The sequence below is a fragment of the Megalops cyprinoides genome, chromosome 9 (assembly GCF_013368585.1).
Source record: "Megalops cyprinoides isolate fMegCyp1 chromosome 9, fMegCyp1.pri, whole genome shotgun sequence".
Lineage (NCBI taxonomy): Eukaryota > Metazoa > Chordata > Actinopteri > Elopiformes > Megalopidae > Megalops > Megalops cyprinoides.
The window spans coordinates 31,623,631-31,645,488 of record NC_050591.1 but is presented as its reverse complement, the minus strand read 5'-3'; the positions used below and the strand labels follow the sequence as shown (position 1 = coordinate 31,645,488).

General features: G+C 48.6%; 1 protein-coding gene across 1 annotated transcript in view; it reads left to right on the top strand.

Moving 5' to 3' along the window:
- The window catches only part of robo1 (roundabout, axon guidance receptor, homolog 1 (Drosophila)), a 325,278-nt gene extending 319,066 nt beyond the window's left edge, over positions 1–6,212 (top strand). The window contains exons 29-32 of the mRNA XM_036536220.1: positions 206–367; positions 4,154–4,423; positions 5,257–5,465; positions 6,061–6,212. Coding sequence (XP_036392113.1) covers positions 206–367; positions 4,154–4,423; positions 5,257–5,465; positions 6,061–6,075 — 656 coding nt within the window. The 3' untranslated portion in view covers positions 6,076–6,212. The remainder of the gene's footprint in view (positions 1–205; positions 368–4,153; positions 4,424–5,256; positions 5,466–6,060) is intronic.
- Positions 6,213–21,858: the final 15,646 nt, after the last annotated feature.

The following is a 21,858-nucleotide window of genomic DNA, read 5'->3' as shown; positions in this document are numbered from 1 at the left end:
AGTGTCTGCTAAATATCAGTAATGTAATGTAAATGTAATGTAAGTCACTCTGGATACGAGCACCTGCTAAATGACAATAATAATAATAATATTGAAAGGATGGAACTCCACATTTTAAAGTTCATTTTACAACGCATTAGAGGGCAACCTCTAAAAATCCCAAAAGTCCCTCCATTCAAAGCGTCACCTCTTCCTGCTTTCCCAGCCCGAAAGTACCACATGGCCCCTCCGGGCCACCGTCCCACCAGCCCTGTGTCCACCGACAGCAACATGAGTGCTGCTGTCATGCAGAAACGGCCGCCCAAGAAGCAGAAGCAGCACCCGACGGGCCACCCGGCCCACCAGCGCCGCGACGCCTACCCTGAAGGTACCTCACCGCCGCCAGCCCAGGGCCTTCTCTCTCCTCAAGCATTATTCCTCCCATCACACCGTGTCTGTTATCTCATTTTTCCCCTCTTTCGCTTCCTTAATTCAAATGATCAATTTTTCAAACGCCTTTCAAAGACTCGGGATCTAGGGTTAATTATGCATTTTGTCAGCAGTTGTTGCCACATCAAAACATTGCTGATTTCCTGATGTTTGGTATGTAATTATGGCTTTTTATGGTGCGATTTATGAAGAAAAAAGGGAAAAGCGTGTGTGCAGTAAAGCTGGGGGAATTAGCAGCCCATGTTAATGCTGCATATGTGATGGAAACTGTCCTGTCAGCTTTTTAAGAGGGAGGGTGTATCGCATGTCGGCCAATCGCCCTCCAACTTCAGCCGGCGGAGGCGGTCCTTCGTGAAGCTGGTTGAAGCTGGTGAAGCTGTGGAGCATTAGCCAAGCCGCAGTACAGGAAGCAATCCCTGCGGGGCTGTTACGGGTCTGAGCCCTGGCCATTTAACTGGGAAATAACGGCTGGAGCTTCCATATACTCCCCACTGAGTGAAGGAGAGGGCATGTCAGGACAGTAAATGCCCCCCTGCTGCCCTCCCCCGCACGGCTTCACTTCCAATCCGCCGCGGTGCTGAGCAGGCAGTGGCCCGTCAGTAAGGGGGGGGGGTGGGGGGGTCTCGGGGGAGCTCTGTCCAGGCCTCTCCGCTGACACCGGGACGTTGTCCCGTTCCAGCCTCTAATGAAATTGCCCCGGGTGTTCTGGCCGTTATTGAAGTGCCACCTTCCACTTAAAGCCCGCGGAAAACACAAAGTAGCAGCCGGAGCGGAGAGCGTGTAAATATGGAGTAACCTTGCAGGACTCGCTCTCTTTTTTTACCCCTTCCTTTGTCTGAGTCTCTTTTAGCAGAACTGGCAGCCCCCCACACCGGTAAATAAGGGCACATCATTGCCAAAAATAATATCCCTGGCCTCCACAGTATTCATAACCAGGAGTATAAATTAAATTCATTGAATCTGCTCCAGTTCCTGGCTATTATAATTACTGAAACTTTTGGAGAATGCTATGTTTGTGTGTGCGTGTGTGTGTGCGCGCGTGTGTCTGATTGTCTGATTGTGTCTGTGTATACGCGTGTATGCTTGTATGTATGCGTGATTGTGAGGATGGTACCGTGCATGTGTCCACACAATGTGTGAGCATGTGTGTTTTTCCGTATCTGTGTTTGTATGCATGTGTGTATGTGTCTGTATGACCATATCATTGTCTATGTGTCTGATTTTGTGTGTATGTGTGTGTGTGTGTGTGTGTGTGTGTGTGTGCGCACGCGGATGCATGTGTGTTAGGTCTGTGTGAGCACATAATTGTCTGTCTTTGTGTGTGAATGTGTGCACATGCATGAGTGTACATGTCTATGTCTTGTGTGTGAGCGTGTAATTGTATCTCTCTCTCTCTCTCTCTCTCTCTCTCTCTCCCTGTGTGTCTGTGAGCATATAATTGTCTGTGTGTATGTTTCTCTCTCGCTTTATGTGTCTGTGTGAGCATATAATTGTCTGTTTCTGTGTGTGTGTGTGTGTGTGTGTGTGTGTGTGTGTGTGTGTGTGTGCGCGCACCTGTGTCTGTGTCTGTCCGAGCATCGGTGCCTCGTCTCTGTGTCAGGTGTCCTTGTGTGTTGGAAGCTTTCGGAAGGAGATTTAATATCCAGCATGCAGAGCCTAGCCAGCAATATCATCGCATCAAATCTCCCCCCCCCCCTTCCTTTCCCCTCCTTTTCTAAACCATCCCCTCCGTCTCATCCCTCTATCACATCCCCCCCCTCCGATCTGCAAGGAGACAGGCGCTGACAGGACCTCATTTCTGTCCGTCTGTCCCAACCCGGATCGGATTTTATTAAAATCGGTTTCGTCTTAGACTGAAGTTATTACCCCAGTCCTGCACGACCCCTCCCCTCCCCTCCCCTCCCTCCTGGTTGCCATGGACAGACTGGGAGAGGCACGACAGGGGGGTACCCTGTGGGTGTAAATCTCCTGCTCCTTCCAGCCTGGGCGTGTATATACCCCCCCACAGAGCAATTCCACACCCCTTTATTTCTTTCTCTGTGCATTCCCGTTATTACGATCGCCTCTCCCTACCTCTGTGTCTCCCTCGGCCCAGACCATTTTAGGCCTGACCGAGACCGGCCGGCCAGCCATGACACCCGTAAACACCCATAAAATCCCATAAATACTGTGCTGCTTAAGCAGGCAGTAAAGAGACAGGCGGATAGGGCAGCTGGGAACCCCCTCGCCCTTTCCTACCGCACGCCCTCTCACCTTCTTTCCCTCCCTCCCTCCTTCCCTCTGTCCATGCGTGTCTCTGACCTGCTCATTTCTCCCTTGTTTGCTGAGCGGTTTGGGGGGGGGGGGGTCGCCCAGTCGATTTCCTCCCTTGATTCTCATCAGGGTTTAGCACCTCCAAGACGGTCCCCTCGTACGCCGTTAACCCTTCCCTCCCCAGCAGCCTGGTGAGGAGAATCTCGATCCGTTCAGTGAGCGCCACCTGCTGTTTACGGGCCGTAAATCCCGTGCTCCCTCTCCGCCCATCCCCCCAATCCCCCCCCCCTGCCCCGGCTGAGGTCGAACCTCGCCCCGCACGCTGTATCTCTGAGACGCTGGCATTGATCCGTCCCCCCGGCTGAGAGAGGAGGCCCGGGAGAGGCGTATAAAAAAACACCCCGGCGACACGTCTCTCTCCCCTGCGCGATATCGACTGGCCCCGACCGCGGATCCGGGAGGCTCACGCCGGCGCGGATTACCGAGAAACCGTATTAAACCCTCCCTCTTTCCGCCGGGAGGCCCAACACCTTAACGAAGACGTCGCCTCCCCCTCCCCTCAGCGTGCATATGAATATTGATAATGTTAGCACAGCCGGCGGAACGCAGGGGCCACAGCATTCCGACAGCGCTAACCAAACGGCACTGCACACTGGCAGTGGCCCCGCGAGGTCACACGGAGGGAGCGGCGGCGGTGCCATCTTTATTAACCGCGGAATCCTGCGTGGATTAGCGCCACAGATTAACGCACGTAGCATCGCCGAAGCTCTGTCTCTCCTCTCGGAAGCTGATTAGAAGATGAGAGCCCATCGATCGCTGTCAGGCCAGGCTGGCCTGCGAGCGTCTCCCTCTCCTTGGCGGGAGCGCGGGCGCTCGGGAGAGCACCGATGGCCCCATGTTGTCACACCCTCCCAAAGAAAGCGAGCTGTTATGAATAATGGCCAAAGACAGGCGCCATTGATTATTGCACAGAGAGAGCGGAGTGTGAGAGGAGCCAGGCCCCCAGGAAACACACACATATACAGATGCGCACACACTCACTCACTCTCACACCCACATATGCACTCAATCTCTCACACACACACGCACACACACACACACACACACACACACACACATACACATACACACAAACACATGTACACACGCACACATTCTCTCACACACATATGCATACACATTCACACGCACACACACACACACACAAAAACGCCCCCCTGTGCAGCATGTATAAGACATGTGGCTGAATATCGATCATCAGTAAGTGTGTATTTGTGTGCCTGCAAGCTTTGTCTGTTTTCCTCTCACCTTGCAGGTGTGAGACGTCTGAATCAGAGCCATGACAAACCAGCTATAGTCCTGGCTGTGATGCACTTTCTAATTTCACCACATAATGCAGCAGCGCTTCTCCTGTTTTACAGCAGAAAGCAAAACGTAACCTTTTTATCCCCGTCCGTCTGCCTTTCCCCAGACCTCCCGCCCCCTCCGATCCCCCCACCAGCGGTGCTGAAGTCCCCCAGCCACCCCGGGAAGCTGGCCCAGGAGGGGCGGGGTGGGGCGGCACAGAAGATGGGCGGAGACAGGAGGGCCGGAACCGGGGGCAGTCGGCCCAGAGACGGCTCGGACCCCCGCACCAGCTCCTCGGAGCGCAGGGAGGCCCAGGAGAGACAGAAGGCCGGCCGCGGAGGGAAGGGGGCCAAGCAGGAGGCCAGCACCAGCGCCAGGGCCCGCCAGAACCCAGGTACGCCTCGCACGCGGGCCCGCATCTCACTGCTGCTCATTCAGCCTCCGTGGAAACACTTCTGTTCTTCTGTGCTGGAAAGGCACTCTGGATAAGAACGTCTGCTGAATGAACGAAATGTAATGTAATGCATCTGTTCCAATACAACCACAACCCCATGTCCCACCTCCTCGGTTCCGCTTCAGTCCCTGCCCCCTAACACCTGCCACTTGGAATACTTGCTGTTTATTTTACGTGTAGTATTGTAATGTGTTTTGGATTCTGTGATCTAATGAGTGATGATATGGAGTGATAGTAACTGATATGGTAGTATACTTGCCTTCCCTTGTCCAACCAGGTTGCACAAGTTAACTGTGGTAGGGCTTGAATAGTGTTATGCTCCCACTCGCTGGTCTGGGAGTGTTGTTGGCCTGGTCTGACACTGTTGCTCATTTAACTTGAATGGATACACTTCTGTTCTTTTGTGCTGGAAGTCTTCACAGGCTGGAGTCATTGCAGCATTTACACCGCTACGGTGGCGCAGCAGTGTAGCATAGTGGTAAGGAGCAGGGCTTGCCACCAAATTGTTGCCAGTGCAGTTCCCTGGTGGGGCATTGCTGCTGTACCCTTGGGCAAGGTACTTAACCCACAACTGCCTCAGTAAATATCCAGCTGTATAAATGGATAGCGTGTAAAAATTGTAACGTTTGTAAGTCGCTCTGTCTGCTAATTGACAATAATGTCATGTAGTCTAAGGTTGAGTGTAGCAGCCTGGGTATTTTACTGTGGTGGTGTTTGTGAGCTCACCTTTTAGGACCCCTCTTCACCCCCCCCCCCCCCCCCCCCCCCCCCAGGCTCAGAGGACATCCCGCCCTACAGCCGGCCCTCCTTCCCTGCAGTGCAGAGCCCCCGGGACCGGGACCCCAGCTCCTCCAGCTCCATGTCCTCCCGGGGGTCGGGGGGGCGACGGAGGGGAGAGGGGCCACCGGGAGCGCGCAGAAACCCTGCTGACATGGGGCTCAATACCATCGGGGCCTTCCAGCCTGGGGAGGATGACCTGGAGGTGCCTGACTCTAACTCCACATTCGTCCCTTTCATTCTGTGACAGAGGATGTTGTCACATTCTCTTGTGTCTCAGACAGGTTCTTTTCCATTTTGGTGCAGAAAAGAGGCACCGTTACATCACAATACATTATTGTCATTTTAGCAGACAGTCTTATCCAGAGCAACTTACATAGATTACAGTTTTTACATACTATCCATTTGTGCTGGATACTTACTGAGACAATTCTGGTTTAAGTACCCTTGCTGTAGGGGAACAACACCAGTTCCCCAGCAGGGAATCAAACTGGCAACCTTTTGGTTATGAGCCCTGCCTCTTACCACTGCACTACACTGGTGTCCCAGTGTCAAGCGGTTTGAAATAGGGACCGAGCAAATCTCATGCTTCGTTTGACATTTTCCAACTCAATGTCATGAAACAAGGGCTAGTTCGGGATTTGAACTCTCTCTTAGAGTGTCTCTCACACTCTAAGCAAGGATCATACCCCGACCAGTGAGCCATCGAAGTAATGAGTTCATCCAATGCAGCTGTTCTGTATCTTTTTGCTCTGTTTGTGTCTGTGAGACTGATGTACATATCTCTGTTCTGTCCACAGCTTGTGGAGAGCTGAAGTCCATGCGAGGAGGAGGGGATTGTTATTGAAGACTTTGCCAGGAGAGGAATATCAAATCTCTTCATATTTTATACATTGCAGTATCAGAACCATTATGTTTTGCTGACAATTATGTAAATTGTGTTTCTTTACATCGGGGGAAAACTGACCAATAATTGTTTTTTTTTTTTAATTTATCATTTCTATGTCCATTTAAAGAGATAAAAAAGAGGGAAAAAGAATGGTGCATTCAAAGCAAATTGTGTAGTGCTATTTTCGTTTTATTTCAATGCAATATGGAGTAAAAGTTTACTCAAGCTTTTGTCATGGCTCCACTTGCCCTGGCAAGAACTCCCGAAAGCCCTTACAGTCAGGTGTTACTGTAATAAAATTAGCTACAAGCAGATGGGGTGGACTGTCTTGTAAATATATATATTTTTTTCTTTGATAACCCATAGTGGTACTTAAAATTTGTCTTCCTTGTTTATTTTTAATGATTATTATTTTATAATATGGTTAATTATTTTACTGTTTCCATCCATGTTGTGAATTGTTAAAATCATTTGACCGCCCCAGGAAAAGTGCCACTTTGGGAGTTTTTGTTTTGTATTTTTTATTTTTTTTTTTTGTAATGCACTGTTATATTTTTTTGTTGTCGTCGTCGATGTTTGTCGTTATTTGTTTTACTTTGGTTTGAAAGCACAATCACTAAACTTTATTTTAAACCATTTTATCTATTAACCTTTTTGTCTTACTGGAGAAATACAGGTATGACAAAAGAGTCTTGTGAACCATGACGATGTGAGTGAAGGTGGTAGGCTGTTTACGGTGGGACTATTTTTTGACGGGGAAGGAAACGTGAAGATCCCTGTGTCGCAGTCGAACCCATTCCAGAGTTTCACAGGTTGCAGATTTCCATTCGTATTCGAGCGATAGACGCGTAAAAAGTGTAGCAAATTTCAGTTAACAGTTTCTCAGCGAACGTGTAGGTTGAGTAAGGGAACGTGAGCTGGTTACTTTGTCTGCCGAAGCACTTAAAGGAAGGCGGCAAACGGGAACTGAGGAGCTGCATCCTGGGAAAGTCTGGAGTTAACATGATTTCCCCGCGGGGAGAATCTCGCGTCCAGCCCTGGAGGAACGCAGAGGGATGTGGGGAGGGGGTATTCGCCAAACGCAAAACGGGGGCTGCTGTTTATTCATCGGATTTCTGCAATTTTTTTTTTTTTCCAGAAAACAAAAAGCAAAAAAAAAAAACAAGAAGAAAAAAGAATCAAACCTCTAGACACCCGTCTAGTTTCCTGGTGTCTAAGCAGCTGGGATTTGGTGGTTGAGGCATCACTGCCTGCCTGTAACCGTTGTCTCTATACACCTCTGAGGGAAAAAACAAAACAAAAAAAACGCAACTGATTCACAGCAAATGAATGAAAAAACTAGAGGCATTAGCTCTGAGGTGCTGGGCTCGGTCCTGGTTCTGGTACCGCCGCACGCACACGCCGGGGCAGCCTGACTTGAGTGCCATCCATTTAAAGCCAACTTTTGTGTTGTTGTTCTGTTGTGCTGCGGTTGAGTCGAAGAGTGAGATGGCTGCGCTTTCTAAGGGAAATTAGCGTTGTTGTTCTTCATTTTGATTTTTTTCCATGTTTAAAAAAAAAAAGGCAACTTCTTTATTGTTAGCCATACATTTACATACTGAGGATCACGTAATCCGAAAACATGTAATTTTTTTCACATTATTTATTAAAAATGTCCTTAAATACCAACACTGGAGGTTAGCGTTTCTTTGTGTGGAAATGGGGATTAAGCATGTTAAGGGTGTTTATTTTGTTGCAGTACTGAATATGCAGCTGTGAGATCCAGATTTTAGGTAACCACAGTACGCTTCATCCTTAACTTTGAACAAGAAAATCATGCCATTATTTCTTCAATACTCAAATAACATTACATTCCTTTCACAGACTACCAAACTCAGTGTAGTGGATGAAAATTGTAATTAATTGTTCAACGTTGAAGTTCAAATTTCGGCCACATACATGGCGCACTTGCTTGCTGCACAGAAAACTGCTTGCACATTCAGTACCACTGAACACAGTGGTGGACCACCAATATTTTATGTATTGACCAGATATTCAGATGTGAGCTTCACACTGAAAATTCTGCCTTTGCCATTGTTGAAGCTATAACTGTTCTGATTGGCCGATTTTGTTATCAGTTGTCCTTGAAGGGGTGTGGTCTAAAAGAACCTCATGGTAATACAGAGAATACCAGAATCCTGTGTTACCAACTGGAATCCTGGGAAATAGGGAGACCAGAGGAAATTTAGGAGCTGACTATCTTACCATGGCACAAAATCTGTGGGCATGGCATGCACTCACTTTTCTTGGGTTCTCTTCTTCCTGTTACTCCAGAAAGCTGGTGACAGACCCCCACCCTTTTTGTTGTTTTGAAGTGGATTCTCTGTGGAAAGATGCATATGTGAGTGTGTTTTGTGCATGGAAGTTCGAAGGGGAAATAGTACAGGTATCATTTCACTCCAAAGTCAAAACCCAATACAGTGCTTTTCTGCAACCGGCCAAAATACCACTCACACAATCACAAATGACCTTTCAGCAGAGAAATATCAGCGTTTCACAGGAATTGATACACAGATGGCCAGTCAACTGGTTTTAATGCAGGAGGTACAACACAAACCACATATCAAAAAAGCACCGTAAACAACCATAAAAAAATGCACTGTGATGCTATTCATCAGAGTCTGCTAATGTGAAAACAAATAACCCTTGACATATGGCATTACTTTTATTGACATTTTTATCATTGGCGTAATGGAAATGCATTGCAACTATAAAACCCAATATGATAACATCTATCATAATTTAATATGAAATCCATTTGAACCATGCTGCCTTGCAAGGACACAATCTGCTCCTTATATTAGCACATTCACATGACGCCTCACACTGCCTGTTAGGGGCCAAATGATTCAAACATTAATAGACTTCAAAGAATATTAAGACCAGTTCCCTCTTAACCAGTGACCCATGAATTGAGCCGGGCTCAGTCCGCGCTTAAAAAATACGAAAGCGTGGCGTTTTATCATTCGGGGGTGGTGTGGGCGGGGGCAGTCGGTGGCATTGCGTTTCTACAGCCTCTGATTGGACAGTACGTGAGCATCTTTGTCCCTGTGTCCATCGTGACCTGTTTTTGCCCAATCAGAGCCCAGGGAAGGCAGAATGTGTGAGTAAAACACAAATAAACCTGCTGGAGGCCGGGGTCTCTGTAGGGTGACACCAGAGACCTGCTTGAGCCAAATTGGAGAATAAACGCAATTTGTTCCAGTCTCTTACACCCAGCCAGGCTATCACCCACCCCCCCCCCCCCCCACCCCCGTTTTTCTCTAACGAAGTAGGACTGCAGACGAAGCGCACCTTAGGGAGGCTTTCTGGAGCATCGCTCTCGGTCTGCACATACTTAAACACAGCAGAGGGGGAGAAAAACCGGTGCCATTACGGGCCGCCTTCCTCTGGGCTTCCCGGAATTACAGGGGAAAATTATGCTTACCCAAGCCAACGACCTTGACTGCCCGCCTGATAACTGCATGCGCAGCTTACGGGTTAAGCACTACCTTTAGATTGAAATCCGTCCAGGAGAGGGATCTCTCGGACAAAGTGCGCTGAACTGCAATGTTTTTTTTTTTTGCTTTCTTCAGCTCAGGAAAATCATGAGTGGTGGTTGGTGACACAGGGCACAGTTATTGTGGAGTTGTGGCAAGCTCAGTGCTCGAGCTACAAGGAGAGATAATAAAAATAAGATTGGATAGTGTTGTGTGGGTCAGTGCCAGGTTGTCTTCCACTTTTACGGGGGTGGGGGGGCAGAGAGGTGTGCTTGCTTGCACTGGGGACACCTGAAATAGATTTGTTCCTTTATACTAGCACATCCCACACAAGGTTGAAATGATAGTGACAAGTAAAAGCATCTCTATTTTTCCTTCAGTTTGAACTGAGGACAAATTAAAAGGACAGCGTTTCTCCGTCTCAGTACCTACTTTCTTCTTTTATTTAACCATCCATGTTTTACACACAGTGGGTTAATCTCACACACTCTCCGTTCTCCTCCATCCCTGTTTTACGGCTGATGCCAGCCCCTACACCCCCCCCCCCCCCCCCCCCCCCGTGCCTTCCCCCAGGTGTTCACTAATAAGCACCTTTCTAAACGAGAACAAATTTGGAACAGGGGGAAAACGTCCTCCACACCACCATCCATCATCTTAATGAGCAGGGGGTGTGTGTCTCAGCTCTGTGAAGAGATGCAGGTGATTAAGTATATTTACGCAGATTCACAGGCCGCACAGGTTCCACTTCTATAATGGCACAGATATTCATATTACACGCTACGAAGATGTGGCACGGCAGTCATAGATTCCTATCATTAACAATGAAAAAGCCCTATAGAATTGGTCCAGCGCCAATCTCGGCCAAATCTGCCTGTGGTGTCAACATATTATGGGCACACAGCAGGTCTTGCATGTCTTATCACCTCCTCAACTACCGACCGTTAAAGTTTAAATAAATTGATAAAAGACTGTCTTTTCTCCGATGCTCACGAAGATCGCAGATCGTTTGAATTCTCCGTCCGCACCCGGTACCTGCTCCAGGAAGTAACACATGAGCAAGCATGGCACAGAAGTTAGTTTGGTCACTGCCAGCTAATTTCCCTTTGTGGAAAATTCAGGGAACCTGTTTTTTTAACTGCTTAATTAACCTCACTCCTGAACTGAGATAATTAACAGAGCAGCTGCACGCTGTCTGGAAGCCTCCATCCCGCGGTAGCCGTGATCCAGGAGGGAGACACCATAGAGTCCATTACAGGTGCGTGATGGTACGGAAGATTTCCTCTGAAACCGAAACCTTTTAACCGAACGCAGCTGCACGGCTCACAACTCTCAATATGCTCCTCAGTCTTCAAGTCTGAAATGCAAATCACAACATAATAACACGTGAAAGCGATATATTAAATTATGGATCTGGACTTGAACACAATTTTATAATGGCAGATGTAGGATACCGCACCTGCCCAGGGGAAAGCTCTTTATTTTTGAGAAGTAGTTCTGTAGTAGTATTCCGGAAAGTAATTTCCCCAAAAAAGCTGTCAGTGCCCCTTCTCTCCTCCTCAGAGGGAGGTAGGATCTGGAAGTGGACCAAACGCGAGTGTTTTAATAACCGGAAGGTAATCTCGATGAATCGCACGTCCATTTGTCACCAGCCTGCCGCCTCTTTAAGCGTCCTTATTTAGTGCCCAAAGGGCAGGCACAATTAACCCGAGGGAATATAGCTTTCCCTGCACATCTCTGCGAATCTTCCTCCCTCAGCTCTCTCTCTCTCTCACTCTCTCTCTCTCTCTCCGCCGTCTCACTCCATCTGTAGGCTGACGTAACCCGCCGCCTTCTTAAAACTCTGAGTCATAGTGACATTTTTCATCATCGTTATCATTTTCGTTAATGATATTATGAACTACATCTCTTCTCGCCTTCGTTAATCATTAGAGGAGATTTGTCAAATTTACAGCTCGGCTCGGCCGGAACAAGTGAAGTGACTGGGTGACGACCACCACATCCACGACAGACTGGCTGCAGGTTTGTACGTTATTCTGTGCACTTGGTTGATCAGAGAACTAGGTCTGTTCACAGGCAGGCATTTTGTTGTGCTTATACATGCCTTTGAAAACCAAATGCAGAAGCAGTGAATTCTCTGAGCAGAATAATGGCAATTATGCAATTCGTTTAACTGTAGATGCAACACTTTCTCAGAGACCGATGAACCCATTTATAAAGATGAACTCATTCACACATGCTTGAATTTTGAGCACGCAACTGCCCACTCTGGATTCTAACACGAAAAGCTTGAGCATGACGGTAGCTATTGGGCTAAATCCGGCGGAAAAGTAAAGCAAACCTGCGAACCCTCAAGATACCCTTGAGGAGAGGGAGGAAAAAAAAAACCTGTAGAAACACACAATCAAGCCATTGAAAGCTTTCTGTTGTTACAATAACAGTGTGAAGCACACGCAGGGAGACCTTGACACGGGCAATTACGGCACTAAGCAAAGCGATGGCAAACAAAGGGCCCGCTGACGTCCGAGGCTGAGCGCGAGGGCGTAGCGCAAGGGCGTAACAGCCGCAGATTAGCACGTTTTCAGGAGCCAGGTGACCCGAGGACCGCCGCCGCCCTGAAAAGGGGTCGCATTCCGAGGCAGTGATGGATTAGAGGTGAAGACACGGATGACTGGGTGAGAGGGGTGGGCTTACAGGTGGGTGGGTGGGGGGAGGGGGGGGGGGGGGGGCGCTGGTGGATAAACGCCTGGTTGGTCCTGCTGCAGCTTCTTCGTCTCAGAGCGTCCTCACAAACAAACCCCACCCACACAGAAAACAGGCCTGACACGCTACTGTAGCAACCCTGCGGTATAGGGGTCACGTACACCACGCCCTGCGAGGCTGAGCGGTCATGTTTGCCTAAACCAGGCGGTCACGGTCGCTTTACCCACGCAAAGGTGAGCTCTGTGGTTTTTCTTTCCCCCTCGGATCGCATATCCGCGTAGAGTAATGTTACGGAATGAAACGGGCCTTCAGCAAGCGTGTTGTGTTTTTCTTTTTATCCTTGTCCTCTTGCCAATCCTCTGTGATTTTAAAACGCGTCTTTGTAATGCTTCAAGGTGCACCTTTTCCTCAGCGACCTCCACCTCCCTCATACTATTGCCTGTTCACTGCCGATAAAGGGAACGGCACTCACTCCTTGTCAGATGAAAATAATTATAAAAGACAAAGCCACATGATATCCGCGACTTGAAAGACAGGCGGCAGTATATATTTCTGCCCCACTGAGAGCTTGTTGTATCGATTATTATTTTCAAACCAGCACCACCGATGCCCCCCCACGTCCCCACAGAAAGACTAATGAGACCCAAGATTTCAAGCTGGAAAGGTTAATACAATATTGAAATGTCAGGAGATTAATGATATTGTTTTTTTCTTGTACTCTCGCAGAGGAAGGTGACAAATTTCTTGCCCTTTTCACTCTCTGGTCCCCCCGTCCCACCCTCTTCCACCCTCTCTCTCTGAACCTCTTCCCCTTCCAGGCGGCTGGGCGGGTGGGGGTGGGGGGGGGGGGGCGGTGAGGAAGACCGCATCCTCTCTGCGCCGAAGTGCGACCGTAGAACAAGAGCCTTTAATGATGAAACAGCGAGCCGCAGGAACATGCCTCTCTTGTCAGTGTCAGTAAAGAAATAGCGTGAATCTATCTTCATTAGCGTGGCGTGCAAATGTGAGCTGGGACTCTACCTGGTGGGGTGGGGGTGTTGGGGGGCGGGGGGGGGGGGTAAATAATGGGTCTGTACGTACCGGGGCGCTAAACAGCAGGACAGGCTCTATCGTCTCACAGAGGCGGGAGAGTTATGGTCACAGAGAGGACTGCAGAGTGCGGTCAAGATGGACGGGGTGCCAGGCTCCGCTGGAGGAATGGCTGTTAGCGAAACTCCGCAGTCCACTCCCGACGGAGAGAGAGAGAGAGGGAGAAGAGAGAATGGGCTGGTAACATTCTTTATTTCACAGAATTAGGTCGCTCCTCAACATTTCTCTAAAACAGTCACAGTTTGTTTTTTTTGCGTATTCTTTACAGCTAATCATTTGAAACCGTGATTTGAGGACAAATATTTTGTATCATCTGACCAGGGTAAACTTGTACGCCAAGGCAGTGTGTGTTGCTCATTATTCATTATTCAGTGTAATGACCTCTGGCTTCACAAATGACAAATCAATGCCCAACATTCATCACCTCTTTAGCATTAGGGATGACAAGCAAATTACGATGATGCCGGGGTTTTAATATTCCTCCTGCTCCAACGTACAGAGCGCATTTCACCCACCAAATGAAACCACGGTTCCACCCCCCCCCCCGAAACGCAGTCTCAGTAGTTTATACGGACTAGCAGTAATTGGAGCAATTGTCTGCCTCCCTTTTATTTTCCCATTCTCTCGAACAATGATGGTTGACATAACACTGAATAGGATGGACCTATGAGCGAGAGGATCAGAGTATCCCCTGCCAATTCCTCCTCTCAGCCCGCAACACAATTAAACAGCAGCGCGACAAAGACCAAATTGCTGCTCATTGTCATCTCATTTTTCACCGACAGGCTCAAAACACAAAGCCCCATTCACTGTTACTTAGCGTCAACCATTTTTCATGTCTCCTCTGAAACCTAGCCTCGTAAAAAACGCTCGATGTGTGCTTCCAAATGACAACCTAAACAATCCTCTGTCGCGCCGCTTTGAAATTGCGTTCAACAGCAATTCATGTCACAGCGACTTACAGACTCGGGACATTTGGAAACTGGGGGGAATTTTTTTGGCATTTGCAGTGCTCTTTTCCGGGGGAACCAAGGCCCTGGTCTAATACACCCCAACTCTCCCCACAGCAATAATGTCAAACTCAAGTGGAGAAGGCTTCAACATCACACTGCAAGCAATCAGAGGTCATCATTACTCTGTGTTGCAGAACCTGGCCCGCAGTGAGCAATTACCGCAGCGTGTCAGAGTCTGATGCTATTGTGCGGTGTCGACCAACCGTGGCACCTGCAATATCGTGCTCGCTGGCTCCTCGAAGGTGCGCTCCATCTGTGCGCTCTTTGTGGTGTTGTCGTGGGGCGCATACACAGAGAAGGCTCATTGTCTTTCTCCTCCGCCGCCGGTCCGGAACACCTCTCACATCATGGCGTTATGGCTTCCCTAATTTCAACCTCCCCGCCGCTGGAACCTGGCTAATGTGCCACGGAAGCTCCCATTGGCTCCTCAGCTTTGGAGTGAGGTGGTGAGACTTCGCCTGCTGGTGAGCGCCCAGCTGTCGGACTCACGGTTCCTCCCTCCGTTCACTCACCCCCCCCCCCCGACACGGCATCATGGAGCCGCTCCCGTCCTCTGTGTTATTACTGCGCGGGCCCCGCGGTCACACCGCTGCTCGGTGTCATTTGTCTCCCTGTCCCCGGGACCATCCCTGACCCACGTCTCCCCTCATTTCCCTCTTGCATCCATCCCGAGCAGACAGCCGCTACCCGAGACCCCCCCCCCCCCCCCCCCCAACCCCCCACCCCTGCCCGGCAACCGTCCGCGTTGCACCGCCAAATCTGTTCCGGGGCCCCCGAGCGTCTGGCCGGCCGGCGCGTAACTACCACGGCGGTGAAACAAAAACAACGGCAGCCGTTTCCATTGTAGAGCATGCCTGAGGTGTGTTTCATCTGCTGCCAATTCTAATTAAGCTGTTTGGCTTTTTTATTTTTAGGATTTAATCATGGTCCCTTCATATCTCCTGTGATGAGACAGACAGACACGCACACACATACACACACAGTATATATATGGAAGATGACATTCACCTGACATGTTTTTAAATCTTGTCTGCTCTGAAACATGATGGGAACTGTCATTCCGCTCTGGAAATAAATCACCGCATCGACTTGCTCACAAATCACAAGCCGAGACGGTGTGTCCAGCAGAGCCAGTCGGACCTGACCTAAAAACCAGGTCCTCGGCTTCGAGTCCGACAGGGCCCTCTGTCTGAGCCGGATTTGCAATTTGGCCCAGGGCCCTGATTCCACCTGACCCCACCTGAACCGGAGGTCCCAAAACAGCCCCCCCCTTTTCCCTGTCAGTACAGCCTCTGTCCCCTCTGGTGACCCTCACGCTTCCCCTCCTCACTGCTGGGTAAACCTGCGGATGACCTGCTCTGTGCTGGGTGTGATTCACGACCCAAGCTCCATCTCCATTTCCTCTCCCCCCCTCAGCTGTGACATCAAATCCCGACGCCTCAATGATTCTCTCCTTTACCTGCAGCACCCCCCTCCCCCATCCCCCCACATCGCCTGGCCTGGCAGTTTGACATCGACCTACCGCCCCGCCCCCTCTCTCCCTCTCTTCCTCTCTCCCTCTCTCCCTCCCTCTGTCATCTCACTCATTCCTAATTTCCCAGCCCCCCTCCGGTACCCTGCCGGCTGTGTTTCTGACAGCCAATTTACACAGTGGCAGGATGCATCTATCTCTCCTGTAGATGCTGCACTGCTGTCCGTGTGGTATTACCGCTGCCCCCAGACTCACTGCGGCGTCCGCATCTTCATCAGCAAAATGGAACCGACGCAGGGAGCCCTGGTCTGGGGTCAGCGCTATTCTGACACTCAGAATGACATTTTATCATCTAGTGTTCATAACAATGAGTGTAAAATTAAGTAACAATTAAAGCATGATGAAATAATACTGAAAGACACTAACCTACTTTTAATTCATTTATTTCTATATTATAACACATACATAACCATGTAATTACCATGTTATTTAGCCATTGCCACCTAGAGCTTGGGGATAGCAGGGACAGAGTAGTAATGGTGGTAATACCGTTACCCTAATTGTAAAATTACATTTTGATACCTATCCTTTAAATCCATGCTCACAATTATCCATACTCACATTTTTTTTATTGACAGGTTGAACCTGTTTATGCCATTTTAATTACTGGTTGTGCTGGTATGATGATGTTAGAAGATTTTGATACACTGCACGGTATGCAACAATGTAAGTGTTAATTTCAGGGAAAAAAAATGACATAAGCAGTGTTAGAAACCAGTGTCACGGTGTGCAAAAGGTCCGGTTTCAGGTTTGGCATGAGCGCTGACAGCCAGTTACACAGGGGTATAGCTGCTGCAAGTCAAACACACAGTGGGTAACTGAAAGGTGAAAAGCCATCCCATATCCTCCTAGTGCCTTTCACAGTACTCACTGATTGCCTTTAACATCTTACATTCTCGAAACCAGTGAAGGGGAAAAATATAGAAATAAAAATGTGTGGGTCTGTGCCTTTACAGCACTGAAAAAGAGACAGCCAGTACAGGAGAGAGGAGCATCATCTGAAATGACCCCCTTTTTTCTGTGTGTCTGTGATTTATCTCTGCAGGTTCAGCTCGGTTTGAAGAATGGGACAGGCAGGGCATTACGGCAGGGGCTTGAAAAAAAATCCCAAACACGTAAGTCGACAAAAATCTTTTTTTTTTAAATTTAATTGGGAGGCACTTGCCACGTCAAGAGCGTGTCAGCGTGTTATAAAGTGCACGACTTAGTGCATTAGATGTCAGATACTGTGGTTTGGATTGTGTATTACTCAAAGAAAAAAAAAACAAACAAACATGGTTTAAAAAGTTTGGGAATCTATCTGAGTGCATATGCATTGTGCTATGGCAGTGAGACCTATGCCTTGCAACTCATTGGACTGAGATGTGCTTATTTCATTGGATGTCCTTTCCACTTAGTCGTTAATACTCTGGATGCCTGTATTGAATGTTCTCTTTGAATGGTGAGTATGAACACCCCCCCCCCCCCCCGACCATATCCCTTGTGTGCTTGTCCTTCAGATCCCATCTCAGTCACTCTCTGCTCTCCAGCTCCACTAGCCAATCGGCAGAGACACCTATTGGATGTGACTCTCAGTACACACGCATTAGTGTCCTGTTGAACCTGGCTGGTCCCCTCTCTTACTTCATTCCGATTGGCTGTGACTTCTTGCTCCCCGGGTCTCTGACTCCTTGCTCCTTCGGGCGGTGTGCTGGTGAAAGCAGCACACACAGGCAGCAGAGCAATGGTGAGCAGTGCCATAGCGCTGTACCAGTAAGCAGACCTGGAGCAGACTGCTGCTGCACTCTAACTTGCTTTATCTCACTCAGCTAATCATTTCTTATTAGCTCAGTACATTTTCCAGTGTTATGGAGATAATAATGCTTTATCTCCATAAGACGTTTGTCCTCTAATGTTGTTTTGTGCAATAACCGTTGCTTGTCATATTTCTGTAATGTGATAATTTGTGCACTGATTTGAGCAACACAACAACAAATAAAACCTGTGATAAGCATCTGATTTTGATCATTCCTGCTCTAAATGCCTTTGCTGTTAGGCAACAGAAGCAGCAGGAGCAAGATGCTATTAACACGCCAGCTAATAACCAATTATAAACTTGCTCTACAGTAATTCATTTTTCTTAATTTGAAAGCTTCTCTTCAGCTATCTTTGTAAACACAAACATACAAAATGAATTAATGCAAATATTTTCCTACAAAGAAAATATACAAAAATCATTTGCACAGTGCTCTTCTTCTTTTTCATAAGAAGCTGTTTTTCCAATTTGGCTTTGTAATTAGGGGCTGCACCGCTCAGACATCTAGCGGATAATCTGGCCTCTCTGTATTAGAGGGGAAGTCGACCATGAAAGTAATTGGCGAGTGTAACACAAATTGGATCTTTGCGTGATGCGATTTCTGCTCCTGCAAGGCAATATTTGCCGAGCGATCAGAACAATGCTGTTACCGCACATTTTGTGGAAAGCGTAATACGTTATATATAAAAATCTCATGCTAAGTGAGTTTAGTGATAAACTCCCAGGGAAAAGGAAATAAATGTAGAGTGGAGGAAGTATGGAGAGGAATTAACAACTCGAGATTTTTTTTTGTTAGCTCAGTGTCTCGCAGGATATATAAATAAATATTACAATGAAATAGTTTGCCATTACAGGGTTTGCATATCCAAACTGTCTCGGCTGGAATGCAGATTGAATTGCACAGACATAAACAAACAACCCAATCACAAAAAGAAATGTATGGCAAAGTTGTTTTACATGGAGACCTAGTGAGATTAAAAGCTCATTTTGAAAGGGAGCTTCCTGGGGGGCGACCGAGGGAGACCAAGGGGGTGTTTAACGGAATACCATGTGAGGCACTTACAAATAACGCGATTAAACACAAATTCATTACCAAGTAACACCTTTCGGTAATGAGATCCTAAGCTTTGGCACTAACCGCTGGGGGTTCCATAAGTCAACAAGTCTCATACTAATGTGACCCCCTGGATCAACAGCGCGGAGGAATTGCAATATCTGCGGCTCACGGAAGCTTCCGGCAGATAAATGGGGTTTATCACCTCTGGAAAGCACTGGGCGAGGTGCTCGCGTGAATGCTGAACGAGACGATCACGTGGCCGCGATGTTGGCGGGAAGGAGGGGGTGGGGTTTGGGTGGGGGGGGAATGGGGGTGTTGCTTGGTGAAGAGGTGTTTGTGTTTATTGCCAAGCCCTTGATGGTCCAGGCCCCGGACGACAGGGTTCAAGTGGTGGTTCAGGCCCTGGACGACAGGGTTCAAGTGGTGGTTCGGGAGGTAGATGGACAGCGAACTGGTGAATGGGCATTGGCCATCACTGAGGGGATGGGAGAGGAGGTTTACCTTATCTTGCTGGTGTGGCAGACCGGAGCTGATTAAGAAGACGGGGATACACAGGAAGAGACACACAACAGTGCCGCTCTGAGAAAAAATGATCACTGGCTAACCTCACAACTGTCGCTTAAGATGTAAATTTAATTAGAGCTGAAGTGGAAGTTTTCAGATTGAAGTCCATGAGTATTAGGAAAATGTTCCACAGGGGAAATGGTTAGTTAGGCACATCATGCAAACTCCAAGCCAACAGCCCTTTTAAGGCTGGGTTGCAGACGTTCGAAAGGCTACCCTTGGGGCCATTAATGCTACAATGTGCCAAGCCTTTGACTACAACCAGCCCTCCTGAGTATTTGCAGTTCTATCCCCACAGAATGGTGTTTCTAAATGGGAATTCACTGCAGACAACTCCAAATAGTGTTTGCGTGAAGAAGATCCATAGTGCATTGAAACACTTCAAAATTTAAATGGTTGTCACATAGATACTGGATATTATTTCTTATTATAATATTGTTCTGTCTCAAAAAGGTTCATTTTGAATGAGCGCATTTGAAACTTATGTAACTGTCATAATACAAAGATGTGATAATCAACTGACCAAGTCTTCATTAACCTACTTGTGAGCTTTATTCCCCATGTCTTTCTGTGTTTTTTTTCCTTTTCTTTTAAATCAAAAGCCCATCTAGTAGCGAGTGTCATCCACTGGCACTGTAATAGGAGCATCAGAGAACTGTATTGTGCAATGCGTCAGTCTTAATGGTATTTGCCCCTATCAAAGTAATTAAACTGCATAACCAAAAAGCAAAGAGAAAAGAACCCCCTTTTTAAAGGTGTTGTGTCTCTCTCTCTCTCTCTCTCTCTCTCTCTCTCTCTCTCTCACACACACACACACACACACACACACACACAGAGGAAAGTAGCCATGTGTTGCCCCCCTCTCTGGTGTATAGACTCCATAAATTGCTTGTATATGGCCTGCCCAACGCGGAAGAACATGTCAGCACCCCAGGACATGCTGCAGTGCACGGAATCCACAAACAATGGAACAGGGGAACGATTCTGACAGCACACATTCAAGGGGGAAAAAACAGAGGGAAAGCCTGTCTGACATGTGTGAGGAGAGCGAGAGAGAGAGACAGGGAGAGGAAGGGAAGGAGAGTGGGAGAGAAAGAGGGGTAATGAAATCGAAGGAGAGAAAAAGAGAGAGCCAGGGGAAGGAGAGAGAGGGGAGGGAAACGGAAAAAGGGGGTGGCTGTATTCAGGGAGAGACTGAAGCCTTAGGCCATTCTGGAAACTGGGAGAGCCTTCAGTCGCCTGAGCCAAAGCATTGTCAAAGTCCATAATTGCAGGGTGGTAAACAGGAAGTAAAAATAGCTCCTGCCCCTTAGGGAGGGAATATGGGGGGGGGGGGCAGTGAGTGACCCCCAGCTCAGTAGAGCATGTTGACTGCACAGTTTGGGAGGAAGAACTGCAGAACAATTAGAGGATCCCTCCGTCCGGTCATGCAGGTCCAAGCTTTGCAGCATCTATCATACGATGTGCAGGGAGATGAAGGAGAAGAGACAGGGCTGCGGTCAGGCTGCCCGAGCAACAAAAGCAGCCAAAATAAAGAATTACGACGCTCTTTAAAAAGCCTCCTCCTCCGTGCAGCCACCTCTGCTCTCCCCTCCTCTCCTCTCCTCGCCTCCGCTCGACTCTCCCGCTCTCTCGTTCCCTCTCTCTTTCATCTTAACGCGCTGCCATCTCCTCATGTTAATTTGCTGCTTCAGTGACACGCATCATTGGGGGGGACTTGTTTGTAATAGCCCGAGCAGCCCTCCCTGTGGAAGCCTTTGAGCCGGGCGTCGGGGTGTCACTCAAATCATTAACAACGACGGCTACGACGACGGCAGCGATAACGCAGTTGCACAGCGGTGAGGTTTCCCCCGGCAAAGCGGACCGCACCTCGCCTCGTGCCCCGGGCAGATCCGCCTCCCCGAAACGCGTCCCGGGCCCCGCCCCCGTCCCGTCAGCACCGAGGCAGGTGTGGGGGTGTTTATTGGGCTCTCCCGATGCATCGCTTCGCTTATTTCCGTGAGCTGTAAATAAAAAAGGCCCTGATTTCTCAAGGATCCTGCCGTGGAGCTGCTTCTTCAATGTCACCCTCTTATCAGGAATTTGTGATGTACAGTTTTTCATTTTGGAGGGGGGCTGGGAGGGTTGGGGGAGCAGGGGGTGGTGGTGGTGGTGGTAGTGGGGGGGGGGGGGGGGGGGGGGGTGATTTTTTTTGTTCTTCTTCTCCTCTCCAACGCGAGTCAAAGCAGAGTAATTATTCATTCTCCCGACGTCGACGGGAATGACGACTCTTTGACATTTTCTTTTCGGCGCCTTTGTTTCTGCGGATCGAGGGGCTGGGAGAGGAATGTCAGAGACGCGCACCTGCTATCTTGTCACTGACGGAGGGGATCCCTCCCCCCTCTCTCTTGTCAGGTCTGGGAGACGGGCACTGCAGTAACGAGCCTGGGTCGCGTTGCTGGA